This window comes from Leucoraja erinacea, chromosome 3 (genome assembly GCF_028641065.1).
Source record: "Leucoraja erinacea ecotype New England chromosome 3, Leri_hhj_1, whole genome shotgun sequence".
NCBI lineage: Eukaryota > Metazoa > Chordata > Chondrichthyes > Rajiformes > Rajidae > Leucoraja > Leucoraja erinaceus.
The window spans coordinates 101838199-101852752 of record NC_073379.1 but is presented as its reverse complement, the minus strand read 5'-3'; the positions used below and the strand labels follow the sequence as shown (position 1 = coordinate 101852752).

Here is a 14554-nt window from a genome sequence, read left to right as displayed (position 1 = left end):
TGAACTGCCATCATTTTCTCCTTTCGACTTGCAAGGAGACTTTTCAAAATCTATGAGTTCCAGAATAGATGTCTCTATGCTGCTGCTGATGCTGTTTAGTAAAATAAGTGCTTCTGAACGTCGCAAATGATAGGATGAGCAGCCTCAGGGGCTGTGGCTGGAAGTACCTATGAAAAACACGCTGAACAACTAGCATGACAGCAAAACAGTACTGTGAACAAGCAAGGGCAAGGTCTGATATATCTTCGAACAGTAGATTACTATGCTAATGATTGACGGGAAGTAATATAAGCTGGAACATTTCATACTGCATCACTTCCTCTGGCTTTACAATTCACAATTCTTCAATCCTTTTGTCTCACACCTTGTGTTTTTATTTATTACTGGCCTTTGTCCAACCAGCTACCCCCCCCCCTCCCCACCCTCCCTTCCTCCCAGCTTGTGTACACTTATTGTCTACCATACTTTGACCTGTGCCTCCTCTCTCACAGCATTCTTTCACTACCCTCAAAAAGGCTGGCAGTATCATCAAAGACCAACACCATCCTGGCCACACATTCATCTCCCTGCTACCTTCAGGTAGAAGGTACAGGAGCCTGAAGACTGCAACGACCAGGTTCAGGAAAAGCTACTTCCCCACAGCCATCAGGCTATTAAACCTGGCTTGGACAAAACTCTGATTATTAATAACCCATTATCTGTTATTTGCACTTTATCAGTTTATTTATACATGTGTGTATATATTTATATTATTGTATATGAACGCATTGACCTGTTTTGTAGTAAATGCCTACTATGTTCTGTGTGCTGAAGCAAAGCAAGAATTTCATTGTCCTATCAGGGACACATGACAATAAACTCACTTGAACTTGAACCTGAAATGTCACGTATCCATGTTATCCAAGGATGCCGCCTGACCTGCTGTTACTCCAGCACTTTGTATCTTTTTTGGAAAACAGGTACAGTATCTGCAGTTCTTTGTTTCTACATTCTAGGTTTCATGCCATATTAGAATATGCATCTTGTTTCACACGATACTTCTCAATTAAGATAAATCTTTGGATCATTACTTGAAAGTTAAATTAGATATTAACACTATGGAAACCACTGTCTGTGCTTTAGTCTGTTTCTTTGATTGTCCATAATTTCTTTTCTGCAATCAACACCAATTTCAAAGTGCGGTAAAATCAACTCGCCACCTGATCTCCCTCGCCAATGCTGGAGTAGAGGCATGTAACTGGGTTCTATGGAAAGCTACACCTGCTTAAATACATCATTATACAGCAGCAGGAAGTTAAGTTATGCAAATTGTAATTATTAACAAATGAAACCATTGCTTCCATGTAAATCTTGGTAAATCTTTCCAATGTACAAAATCTTGTTCCTTATTTATGTGTCTGACTTCAGCATATATAACCCCCATTAAACTATTCTACCACCTTTCAGGCTAACTGGACAAAAACCTTTGAAATGGCATTCCTCAGCTAAAGAGAGAACATTTCCTTCTTTATAATAGAAACATAGAAACATAGAAATTAGGTGCAGGAGTAGGCCATTCGGCCCTTCGAGCCTGCACCGCCATTCAATATGATCATGGCTGATCATCCAACTCAGTATCCCGTACCTGCCTTCTCTCCATACCCCCTGATCCCCTTAGCCACAAGGGCCACATCTAACTCCCTCTTAATATAGCCAATGAACGGGCCTCAACTACCCTCTGTGGCACAGAGTTCCAGAGATTCACCACTCTCTGTGTGAAAAAAGTTCTTCTAATATCTTTTTTTTTCTGCTGAATGCATCTATCTCATGTCATAATGAATGAAATTACTCTGCATGAAAATCTGCAGGCGTTTCTTTACAATGGCATCTATTGCTCGTGCCATCTTGTCCCCATGTTGTGAATAATTCCAGCGCTGACCCAGTCCACGGTCTTTCATGAAATTTATGAATGGATGGTGTTTGAAATACACTTCTGATCTGGTGGTTGTGACAACATTTGCAACCAGAATATGTCTCTGCGTGTATTTTAATGTTGATAAGTCCTCATAAAAATTCTTTTTTTTTGTTGATTTATGAAAGGAAAATCTGAGGTACAAAGTCTGCTGGTGTTAATTTTCATCTTCACTGCCTCAATGATAATGTAGCAGAGCTAACTGTCTGCTCAGAATAGAATGCACTACATAATTGTTGCAATCATCCACTCCACAAAAATCACCACCCGCACAGCGAAGGTGAAAACTTATCCCATTGTTTTTTGGCCTGTCGTTGTTAGACAGAGTGACAGAGATATGGATACCTGCGTAGATTGAAAAATATGTGAAACACACGTCATGTGAATTCATTGCATGCACAGCTTTCTGTAGATTGTTACACCATAAACCAATAATGACACGATAAATCAGATTCCATTCCATTAAATGAATAGAACATCTTGCGTTGACAGTGTGCCATCATTTTCAGCCACACTGAACAAGGGCATCCTCTTCCTTTATTGTGTATAATTTAAGAGATGAATGACCTAACCTTTTTTGAATGGGATGAAGCAATTATGGATTTTTTTTCCCTAGCATTTTAAGCAGCACAGATTGCTCTTGGTTCGGTTTCCCATAAATGGTGTTAACTTTTGCTTAAAGACAAGATTACCAGATTGACATTGCATTTTCTCAACATGTAAAATAAAACTTGTAAATGCATCCATAAATTTTCTTCCCTGTATGTATGTCTTTATTAACTACAATATTTCAAAGGCAACACCAAGCACTGCCTATTATAAATGATTTATCTGAAGCACCTGCAGAATTACAGGGCAAATGAAACATTTATCTTGAAACTTTGAAAACACTTTGTGGCAAGGTAGCACATGTATTAATGCTCAATAGACCACACCATTGCACACAAGTATGAGTTCAGGTATGGAGACTCTCCATAAAGACATGGTCCTAAATTGACCTCTGCAGTCAGCAAGCTACAAACATTTCCTCCACTTGCAGTCATTTGAGAATTTGACAGTTCTGTGAAGAACATACGTGAAGAAAAGGAGAAGGGAAGCAAAGTTTAAAAATAACTTTTCATTGACATATTTATTTTCCCAAATCAATACATCTTTATCTGCTTGAAAGGCAAATTGGAAGTTGCAGTCCTATCTTTTGGTGTCACTTATTTAACTGTAATAGACACCGCACATTTTTTCCTTGTGATTTTGACTGTTGTCGAGGGTTCTGCAGTTGCGTCAAGAATCTGCAGCACAGAAAAGTCACTATGCTCATACTCACAAGGTGAAGACTTTATTCCACACAGGGTTGAGACTCCGATGGATAGTATGTGTCTGCAGTCTGTCATTGTTCAGTTCAATCACACAAAATGGGTCACTGCTCCCTGAAGAAATATAATTTTAAATATAACTTTTTTTCATAAATTTGGAAATATTAGCTAAGAAGTGACAATTACTTGTACTAATGAGAAACTGAAAACTGGATCAGATTCTTAGTTATATAATTGAGATGTAAAATATTTAATCAAGAATATTGGTTCTCGTAGATCAAGCTAGGCTGACATTCAGTGCAGTACAGAAGACCTGCTTACTGTTCGAGATGACATGTTAAATGTATCCCTGTCTGCCCCCTAAGATCCCATAAAACTGCATTATTTTGCTGTTTATTATGCACAAACTACAATTTTTACATTTTTTAGAAACATCTTCTATAAATTCTAGAAACATATTGTATAAATTCAATGGCGATAAACTGTGTAACGGCCTGAGGTCACAGAGAGGGCTAGACATGGTCTTTATTTTCTCTCTTCCGCTTTCTTTGACCTCCCTTGCTATAGATTGTTTTACCATCATACCACCAGGAACGTGGGACAGTTAAAATTGCCAATGCAATTCAAAATAATTCACAGCAAAGTAATCATCATATCATTTCTCCTTCCCCTCTCTCTGCTACTTTAAAGAAGAATGGCACACATTTTACATTCCACAATCTCATGACCTAATTGAATGCTGACTAGCTACTAACCTGCAATAGACTGATTAGATTATGTTATGCCTTAATTATACATAGCATGTTAGTGTGCAGCTGAGCATGTTAGTGTGCAGAACCAGGGGCCACAGTCTTAGAATTCCAGAACCAGGGGCCACAGTCTTAGAATAAAGGGGAGGTCATTTAAGACTGAGGTGAGAAAAAACTTTTTCACCCAGAGAGTTGTGAATTATGGAATTCCCTGCCACAGAGGGCAGTGGAGGCCAAATCACTGGATGGATTTAAGAGAGAGTTAGATAGAGCTCTAGTGGCTAGTGGAGTCAAGGGATATGGGGAGAAGGCAGGCACGGGTTATTGATAGGGGACGATCAGCCATGATCACAATGAATGGCGGTACTGGCTCGAAAGGCCGAATGGCCTCCTCCTGCACCTATTTTCTATGTTTCTATGTTCTATATTTAGTTCTAGGTATTGCACTCCAAATGTTGCGTCAAGGGTTATGGGGAGAAGGCAGGAGATGGGGTTGAGTGGGAAAGATAGATCAGCCATTATTGAATGGTGGAGTAGACTCGATGGGCTGGATTGCCTAATTCTGCTCCTAGGATTTAAAAGATTCAAGAAGAAAACCTGACCTTAGAATGAGTGTTGCAGAGATGTACCATAATGAATTTTAGGCCCACAAATTTAAATTATAAATACAGATTACATATGTTCTCTTGAATCTTGAGACAAAAGAGATAGTGATCGACTTCAGGAAACAAAGCTGTACACATACCCCACTTTGTATTGGTGATGCCAAAGTAGAGATGGTTGGAAACTTCAAATTCCTAGGAGGCCATATCACCAACAACTTCTCCTGGACCAGCCATATTGAAGCAACATCCAAGATAGTACACCAATGCCTCTACTTCCTTAGAAGGCCTAAGAACTTTGGGGATAGTTTCTTCCAGCTATTATCAGGCAACTGAACCATCCTCCCACAACCAGAGAGTAGAGCTGAACTACCTTCTACCTCTTTGATGACCCTCAGACTATCCTTGACCGGACTTTGCTGGCTTTACCTTGCACTAAACATTATTCCCTTATTATGTGTCTATGCACTGGAAATGGATCGATTGCAATCATGTATTGTCTTTCTGCCGACTGGTTAGCATGCAACAAAAAGCATTTCAAATGTTTATTTGTCACTACACATGACAATAAACTAAACTGAACTGAATCTAGCATATTAAAGTGATTGAATTGAAGTATTTTAAGGTGATTAAAGGTTTTTATAGAGTATGTACAGAGTGGGAAAGACGAATACTAAAATTAAGCTGTTCAAAGATGATTACGGGAAGTACTTTATTCACATTAATGCCAAGGGCAATGCAGATAGATGTGTAGACGGATAAGGATGTGAACAAGAAACTGCTGGATCCGCACATATTCCCCAATCAGCACACTGACCCTCACCTGTGTGACTTAGATTATGTTTGCCATAATTATAAAGTGATCTCATTAGAGTGCAGTTGAGGTACTCCATTTAGTTCTAGTTAATGTGTTTAAAGTTGCAAAAGCTATTCAATTAAAAGTATCAAAATTGAGATAAATACATATTTTGTCAGTAATGTTTATTACATGATATTGAACCAACAAAGGTTAATTACACTAAAATACATTTCAGCCAATATAGTGAAGCATTCTGTGCAGTTTTGTTTACCCTGCAATAGGAAAGATAAAATTAACCTGGAAAAAACTCAGAGAGGATTTATGAGGATGTTGCCAGGGTTCAAAAGTTTGAGCTATAGGGAGAGGCTGGGCAGACCAGGAAGACAAGAGGCTCAGCAGTGGTCATGAAATCATGAGGAGCATAATTAGGATAAATGCACATAGTCTTTTTCATAGTGTAGGGGAATCAACAACTAAAGCACATGAATTTTAAGATGAGAGAGGAATGATTTTCATTAAACATACATCTGAGCGTTAAATTTCAACAACACCATATCAATAAGATTGATTCAGATTCAGATTCAGATTCAATTATAATTGTCATTGTCAGTGTACAGTACAGAGACAACGAAATGCAGTTAGCATCTCCCTGGAAGAACGACATAGAACATGACAATAAATAAATCTATTTTACTTCGGAGTCACGTGAGTGATTCCGTGAAGAAGCCCGTCCCAGGACGCGTAGCGGCATTACGTTTCAGCAGGCCAAGCGGCAGCACGGGAGAAACGAGAAAAACTAAAGTTTAGGTAAGTACTTACCTTTACTTTTACAGCCTTTGCGTCTGCTTGTTCCCTGCTGGGCATGCAAGCAGCCCCTTCGACTCCGGGAGGAGTTTTTCCGTTGTCGGGAGGGGAGGAAGACGCAACAAGGACTCACCGGCGGACCATGGTGCGGGTGCCGGTAAGCTGTCCTCAGGGGCGACATCGGCGCAGGGCTAGCACTGCGCTGGGGTTCCCCTCAGTCCTCCCTCGCCCTCAAGGACTGTCCAGGTGAGGCAGGCAGGCGGGCGGGAGGAGGCTTCCGACTTTAGCGGAGCCGTTAAGGGGACCCACGGAGCAGGGCTGGCGTGGAGTGCGCTGCAGCCCGAGTGCAGCAGCCCGAGAACAGAGAGATAGAGAGGGGGAGGACCGCTAATCAGCGCCCCGCTCCCGACTCTGTACCAAGCCCGTCAGCATCAGCTGCGGGCTGGGAGGGAAATGCTGCACCTGCCCGACGAAACGACGTCTTTGGGCAGCGACAGTTGGTAGGACCGCTTAGGGGGCGGTCCACAAACCCGACACCGGGACCTAGCCAGCCCGCTAGCGCCTGAGCAACGGGCTGGATGTGTGTAAAACCCGGCGGTGGAGCCAACATCGGACTGGGACGTCTCTCTCCACCCAGGAGGAGGAGAGACTGCCGCCTGAACTACAGGAGCAGCTCTTGGGCATTCCAAAGGTAAGTTTGCAGTTGTGTTTTTATTACATAGTTCAGGAACACAACGCAAAACTTGCAAAGAGGAACTGCCCCGCTCCAACTCTACCAGCGGGGCAGCAACCGGCGGCAGCGTCGCTCGCAGAGCGTTTTCGCTATCCCTGACACCGAGCCAAGCCAGTCTCGCCAGAGCCTACACCGGCGGACTGGGAAAGGGGCTAGGAAGCCAAACGGCCGGTCGTCTCCGACTCGTCGGAGGGAGGGGAAATGTCCACCCCAAAGCGGGGGAGAGACAGCCGCCTAAGCTGCATCCAGCAGCTATTGGAGGGGATGGTCTACCGGGAGCAGCAGCGCTCTCGGACAGACAGGACAGGCGCCCCCTCCATGGTGCTGAGTCCGGCACCTCCCTTTGCGACCTCGGACCAGGAATGGGAGGTTAGCATCGGTGACCAGGGGCAGGCTGGTCTGAGTATGGGGCAGGCGGAAGGAGCCGAAAGAGAGCAGGGTGTGCAGGAAGAGCTGCTAGGGGTTGTAAGCCGCTTTGTCGCTACCCCATGGGTTGGAGCACCGCTGGAGCCAAGGATGGCTGCCAGCATAAACCATCTCTCCAACAAACCTCTGCAGGGACAGATTCGGAGACAGGAGGTCACACTACAGCACATACTTCGCCTCCTCACGGCAGCTATAAAAGCCTATGCGCGGGGAGTCGAGACCGTAGAGATGACCACTCACCAACAGGATGTCCTGGCACTCATGTGCACGACACAATATGAGCTGAATAACCTGAGAAGAGACAACATCAGGCCGGCCCTCAATCCTAAATTTGCAGGTTTATGCAAAACTCCATCAGTAGAGACCGACTCATTCTTATTTGGGAAGGACTTGAACAAACAGCTCAAAGAGATGGAGGAGGCGTCCAAGACCTTTAGCCTCATGAGGGCACCACCGGCAGTGAACATACCAAAGCTCTTCATTCCACCCAGGCGGCAGCACACCACTGTATCTACCAGTCGGCGGCCCGAACATCCGACTGGTCAAAGCTGTGGGCTGCACTATCCCCAGAGACCTTTTTTAGGTCAGGGCCTGCAGCGGACCCCCTGGAAAATGCGCCTCCCCCCAACATCGCCAGCACGTCGACAGGGAAGAACGCTCAAAAAGAAAAAAAAAAAAAAAAAAAAAAAAAAAAAAAAAAAAAAAAAAAAAATCACAACCCCGCTAATAACCATGGAGGTAGGTGGGTCTGGTTCCTACCAGCAAATAGAGCGCTTTCTTGGACTATCTTGGCTTTCATATTAATTCAGTCCACGTAACTATAATGTTGCCAAGAGACAACATAGTTGAATTGGCACAAACAAGGGACAAATTAATGGTCAAACTACCAACTACTCGACAAATAACAGAGTAATTGGGGGAAAATGATACCATTTTCTGTCTACATGATTCAGATGTTAGTATCAAGAACAACATATAGGTTGTCATTGAGCATCTCATGAAGTTACCCACTGAAATAATATCAGAAAGACAGTGGTGGGGTTACCACTTACACTGGGCATTAAGTATCTAAAAATGCTCGGGTGAAATTCATGAGTTTAAGCACTTGCATGTATGGGTATAAATAGACTACACTATGGAGGTGGCCTATATTAACCATATGGCAGCATAAAGTCGGTATCATATGACAAGTTGGTCAAAACACAATTTGGCAATGGTATATCCAGAGGTATTGGACTATCAACAACTTACCTGCCTGGTAAGCAAAATACAGTGACAGACACCAGGTCACAAAAAATTAAGGACATCAAGTAGATGTTTTTCATATAAAGTTTAACAAAACTATCAAGCTATACGATGCATTTCATTGTCTCTGTACTGCACACTGACAATGACAATTAAAATGGAATGTGAATCTGATATCGATTATTTGCATCAATGCTATATCACCAGAGGTTCGGGGATGTCCTATGTATGTCGCGGGGGGAAACCAGACCCTGGGGCAGTGGAATCCTCGTATAAATAAAAAATTTTCTCTGGGACAGATAGTTCCAGCAGAAAGCTTGTCAGCTATATATATTAACTTTTCTGACCTATAGGTCATGTTGTCATTCAACAATATATTTATAATATTGATAGACAAATGCGTCCATGTTGCATTGGTGAAATTAATTCTATGTATTTTTTCCCTTCTGCCTCACCAATCGAGAACAACGCACAGTACAAAAGGATTCTGTTTCAGAACTTACGCTATGACATGATTGTTGGAACTTGCATGGAGTTTTTCCAGTACCCAGGATTATTAACAATCGGAGCCGGGCACAAATCAACTGTGCCATGAGAAAATAAGCTCCTGAGCTGCAGATTCTGCGCAAGCCTCTGGGACTGGGATTGTTATACTGAACGATCAACTTGCATGGAGTTTTTCCAGTACCCAGGATTATTAACAATCGGAGCCGGGCACAAATCAACTGTGCCATGAGAAAATAAGCTCCTGAGCTGCAGATTCTGCGCAAGCCTCTGGGACTGGGATTGTTATACTGAACAATCAACACCATGTCAGCATCCTTTTGAACATTCACTGGACTACAACACTTGTCCAGCATCAACAGAAGTGCTGCAAGGATACAGGGAAAACCTACTCATCCGATACAGGTACTACAAACTGGAATTCCTGGAGAACCGTCATCACGATGAAGGATTCGGCTACAGTACCATCAACACAGCTAGAATTGCCCTGACTGTTCTTTTCAAAGCAGCTACAGGACAACAGGTATGGGTTACTGGCTGGGGGTAAATTTGAAGGGTATTAAACTCTAAAGCCCTAGACCAAGTACACCCATATGTTGGGATGTCACAATGGTTAATCATACTTCAGGGGATACTCACCAGCCAGAGCCCTAAACCTGAACCTTCTATGCACTAAAAACATATGTTGAAGGCACACTGAGCAGCACAGAGGGTCCAGTCACTACTCCTATTTTCAACTGGACACCATGCTCACAGCTTCAGACCAGATCTCTATCATTTGTCCAGGGAATGGTCAAACCAGACCAGGGATACCTTATCCAGTCATAAAATCCGGGCTTACCCGCCAGAAAACACGGTAATGTACCAAGACCCTTTTTTACCTTACATAGACACAACCTAATTATGCGAGGGAGATGAAAAGCCTTGTGGGTTGGTCACAAAAAACCTTGTGGTCGGGTAACAAGCCTTTTTGAAATAGCTCAAGCAGGTTAAAGCTCCTGGGATAAAACTAACATGTCAAAGTTGTCATCCCACAGGAGAAGCTTCCACGTCAACGGCAAAAGAATGGACGTACCTATAAACCACATCCTGGCTCCAGCAGAATAGTGGGGGTAAAACGTTCAGAGAAATAATTTATTATAAACTGTTGACAAAACCTGTTTTTTCATTTGCAGGAAAGATTCCAATCTGCAAATATTCAAATTAGCCAAAGGGAGCATTTTAATTTCTTCAGTGTCTATTGTAAAATACCATTGGGGTTTCTATAACAGAATCATTGGTTGGTTACGATACACACTTCCTCCCTCAAAGACTTCGGCAGTGAGTGTAGTATAACTGTTACACGGTTTGCAATCACAGAGCTTTGAAATCTTCACGGAATCACTCACGTGACTCCGAAGTAAAATAGTAAGATTAAACGAGAACTTACCAGTTTGAAGTTTGATCTGTATTTTATGAGGAGTTACGATGAGGGTTTACGTGCCCTCCGCTCCCACCCTCATTACATGGATCAAACTGATAATTGATGTCTCTTTGTTCTTTACTATGTTACTTCAAATACTTGTGTCTATCTGTGATTCCACACCGCTGCTTTGAAGTATGCCGCTACGCGTCCTGGGACGGGCTTCTTCACGTAAACCCTCATCGTAACTCCTCATAAAATACAGATCAAACTTCAAACTGGTAAGTTCTCATTTAATCTTACTATTTACATGCATACAGTCATAGTGTTTTTCCTGTGGGAGGAGTGTCCGGGGGGGGGGGGATTGGCAGTCACCGAGGTACATTGTTCAGTAGTGTGACAGCCGCAGGGAAGAAGCTGTTCCTGGACCTGCTGGGCCGGCAACGGAGAGACCTGTAGCGCCTCCCGGATGATAGGAGGGTAAACAGTCTATGGTTGGGGTGAGAGCAGTCCTTGGTGATGCTGAGCGCCCTTCGCAGACAACGCTTGCTTTGGACAGACTCAATGGAGGGGAGCGAGGACCCGGTGATGCGTTGGGCAATTTTCACCACCCTCTGCAGTGCTTTCCGGTCGGAGATGTTAAAACAATTCATATCATTTTGTAGTTCTGCTTCAGAAACATCCTCCACTTCTGATATAACCCTCTAATTAATTAAACGATACATTTCGTTGTCACACGTGTCAAGAGCCTGACTATCCAAATTTTATTTCAACATGTTTAATTTTTGTTATTCTGTATTAAACAAAATTGTCATTGCAGTAATTCCACTGGGAAATGTGACCATTAATCCCCTGAAGAGGGCGAGGTGGCATTGTCCGTCACGTTCACTGAAAATTAGGAATATTTCGGCATTTCTCTGGTCCTTGACTTGACCACGCAGTGGACTGAAAACAAATGTAATAGAATGGCCCCAAAGAAGGAGACAAATATCTCAATAGCGTCCGCAACCTTGGAAGGACATCTGAGACTGGCTGCAACTGCTTTGATCATATAGATCAAAGGGGCCTTTAATTTGGCAAAAGAATACTGCACAACTATCCAGGCCATTTAATTGACAGCAGACAAATGTGTCAATTGTGTCAAACAGCTATAGAAATAATTATGTACTTAAAATCAGTTGTCCAAAGTACAATAAGCTTGTAAACAAAACAGGCACAAAAGTATTCAAACAGAAAAATAAACGAGAGACAATTGAGACAAATGAGAGACAAAGAACATATACTTGGGAAGTGCACTCACAGGGCATGTCAATGGTACTATATGTATACTGAAAGCTTCCATTATCAAGCAGACAATTGGCTCTTGAATTCCTTCCCAATATTTTCCTCAAACACGTTCCTGACTGGTGAGTCATTTTTAAACACCAAGAGGCATCTCAATTAAAGCAGGTAAATGTATGGAAAAAAAACAAGTTATGTGTGTGGTTTACTGTGGAATTGCCATTAACCTCTCCAATGGTGAATAAAAGGAGTGTTAAAATAGTATTAAACCTAATAGAAATCATGTTTTAGTAAACAATTATGTTGCAATTATAGAAACATAGAAACATAGAAAGTAGGTGCGAGAGCAGACCACCAGGTCCATCGAGCCCGCACCGCCATTCGCTCATGGCTGAACACTAAACAGACACACTTACCCACAAACAGTAGACACAAGACACAGAACACAAGACACTACCCTCCCCTTTATACCGCTATCACCCCTCTCCACCCCAAGAACCTCGTGATCTCCTGGGGGAGGCAAAAAACCGGATAAAAACCCAGGTCCAATTCGGGAAAAAAATCCGGGAAATTCCTCTCCGACCCCAATCTAGGCGATCGACACTTGTCCAGGAGATCACTCAGGTCTTACTATACTAACCATACCTAGGTTATGTTTCTGGCTCGGTGTCTTTGCAGAAGAACACACTTAAAGCTAAACTGTACTCTCGTTTCTGGTATTCTGTCGAAGTTATGATGGATCAGGAAACGGACCTGATTGATGCGAGCTGATGTTTATTTCTCTCTCAGAACACACTATGCTACCTTGTTACATAATAATTCCACAGATTTACTGAAAATGCATCAACAGATAAAGCAATTTACAAAAGTCATTCTGTAAATATGGCAGATAGAGAAAGCCAACACTAATCGACATTAACTAACACTAAGAAATGAATATTGAATTGTTAAATTTACTATTGTGTTGTGCTGCAAGAACGTGTAGCATCAATAAAGGGCTACAGGCCTATTGCAAGTTTATGCACAGGGGCATATCTATCCATGCACTGTATACTTGTATTTATATTGATGCATTTAAAACATGTATGTCATGTTTTATACTTTGGCAATATAACAATGTTTTTTATCATGCCAATAAAGTTTTTTAATTGAATTGAAAGCCACAAGCAAGAGTCCTGAAATGTTGTACAAAGGGAACATCAACAGGACTCCATAGGATGACTGCATTGTTACACTGCACCTATGTAACAATTACATTTTAGTTCCAACTTAGTTTGTCGCGTGTACCGAGGTACAATGAAAAGCTTTTGTTGTGTGCTAACCAGTCAGCACAAAGACATTACACGATTACAATCGAGCCATTTACAGTTTTACAGGACGATTAGATATTTAATAGTGTGGAACGATTGTAATATGAGTTTGTTGATATGCTTCTGTGAAATAGTCGCCTGGGTTGGGTGCCATCTTGGATCTATAAAATGTGCTGTGAAGATAGGCAAATAATGATATAGAATATATTTCAAAACGTCCTAAAGAAACCAAACAATATTGAAAATTAGGGCATTTTGTAAGAGCTGGAGTAAATGTCATTTAAAATGTTACCTAGTTTATCTGAAAACTGTGGCATGTTTAAATGATATTGAGATTGAACCTCTCTCAGGGCTGAAGCAGAATTACCTTATTAAATATCTTAAAAATAGAGTATTTGATTGATTAAATTATTTTTCTGGTTTCAACAGATTACAAAGAAATTAATTTGAATTCTCATTTGTGCAATATGCAAATAGATTTTTGAAAAATGTAACTTTGCCTTAAATATAGTCCGCCCCTTCTTATCAGGAATAGTTTGTGCATGAGTAAGGGGTGTGGACAGCAAATTCTGCCAGAGGGCAGGATCTTGAATGTTCAGCCGAATATTAGCTTTTCAAGGTCCTAGTTAATATTCAGTTAATGGTCCAATGTGGGTGAACTCATACATTCCTACCCTTTAACACAGTTTTGCCCATTGTCTTAATCAAGGAAAATTATATGGTTGTTGTGTAAGCTAGGCAAGGATTTGGCAATTCTGAAACTTAAAAGTAAATTAAAAGCTACAAAGTGCTGGAGTAATTCAGTAAGTTATGCAGCATCTCTGGGGGACATGGATAGACAACATGTATAGCTCGGAACAGGTGAGGTCATCAGGTTTGGCTGAACCTGTTGGGTTTACACAGGTCTCCTTCATAATGAATTGATTTCATACATTCCCAGCATATGAACACTTGTTCTCTTGATTATTAGTCTATGCTTCCAGATTGTCACACTTGATGTAACCTGTTGATTTCAAAATTCATGTTAATCATTCCATTTTTCATATTATTCATTCCAAAATTTCTGTTCAAAAATATTTGGGAACTTGCATATATCTATATTTTGTAAATAGATAAAATCTGATTCAATGAACTCAACAACAAATCTTATTCAACAAAATGCTCTGGGAATATACAGGTAACACGTCCCTTTTTTATAAACCCAGCCTTTTAGGCCGATTCAAAACTCTGAGCTCTTTATTGAAAAAAAAAACGCTATTCTGTAGCCCATAACCCTATTCCTTGACACCTCTCTAGTTTCCAATTTAAACAAGTCCCCATGAGCCCTACACGAAAGGGCTTTGTTTCCCTGTCAGTGCGAGGAGAGGCGAAGCAGCCTGGAAGTGTGAAATCAAACCTCATGAGCTGAACGGTTCCCCAGGGAACTTCGGACTGCTCA

At 41.7% G+C, this 14554-nt stretch overlaps 1 protein-coding gene across 4 annotated transcripts in view; it reads right to left on the bottom strand.

The window, feature by feature from the left end:
* Positions 1-14554, bottom strand: part of LOC129695891 (multiple C2 and transmembrane domain-containing protein 1-like) — a 426884-nt gene that overhangs the window by 173231 nt on the left and 239099 nt on the right. For all 4 annotated transcript variants that reach the window (XM_055633328.1, XM_055633326.1, XM_055633327.1 and 1 more), the window contains one exon: positions 3273-3375. In XM_055633328.1, coding sequence (XP_055489303.1) covers positions 3273-3375 — 103 coding nt within the window. The remainder of the gene's footprint in view (positions 1-3272; positions 3376-14554) is intronic.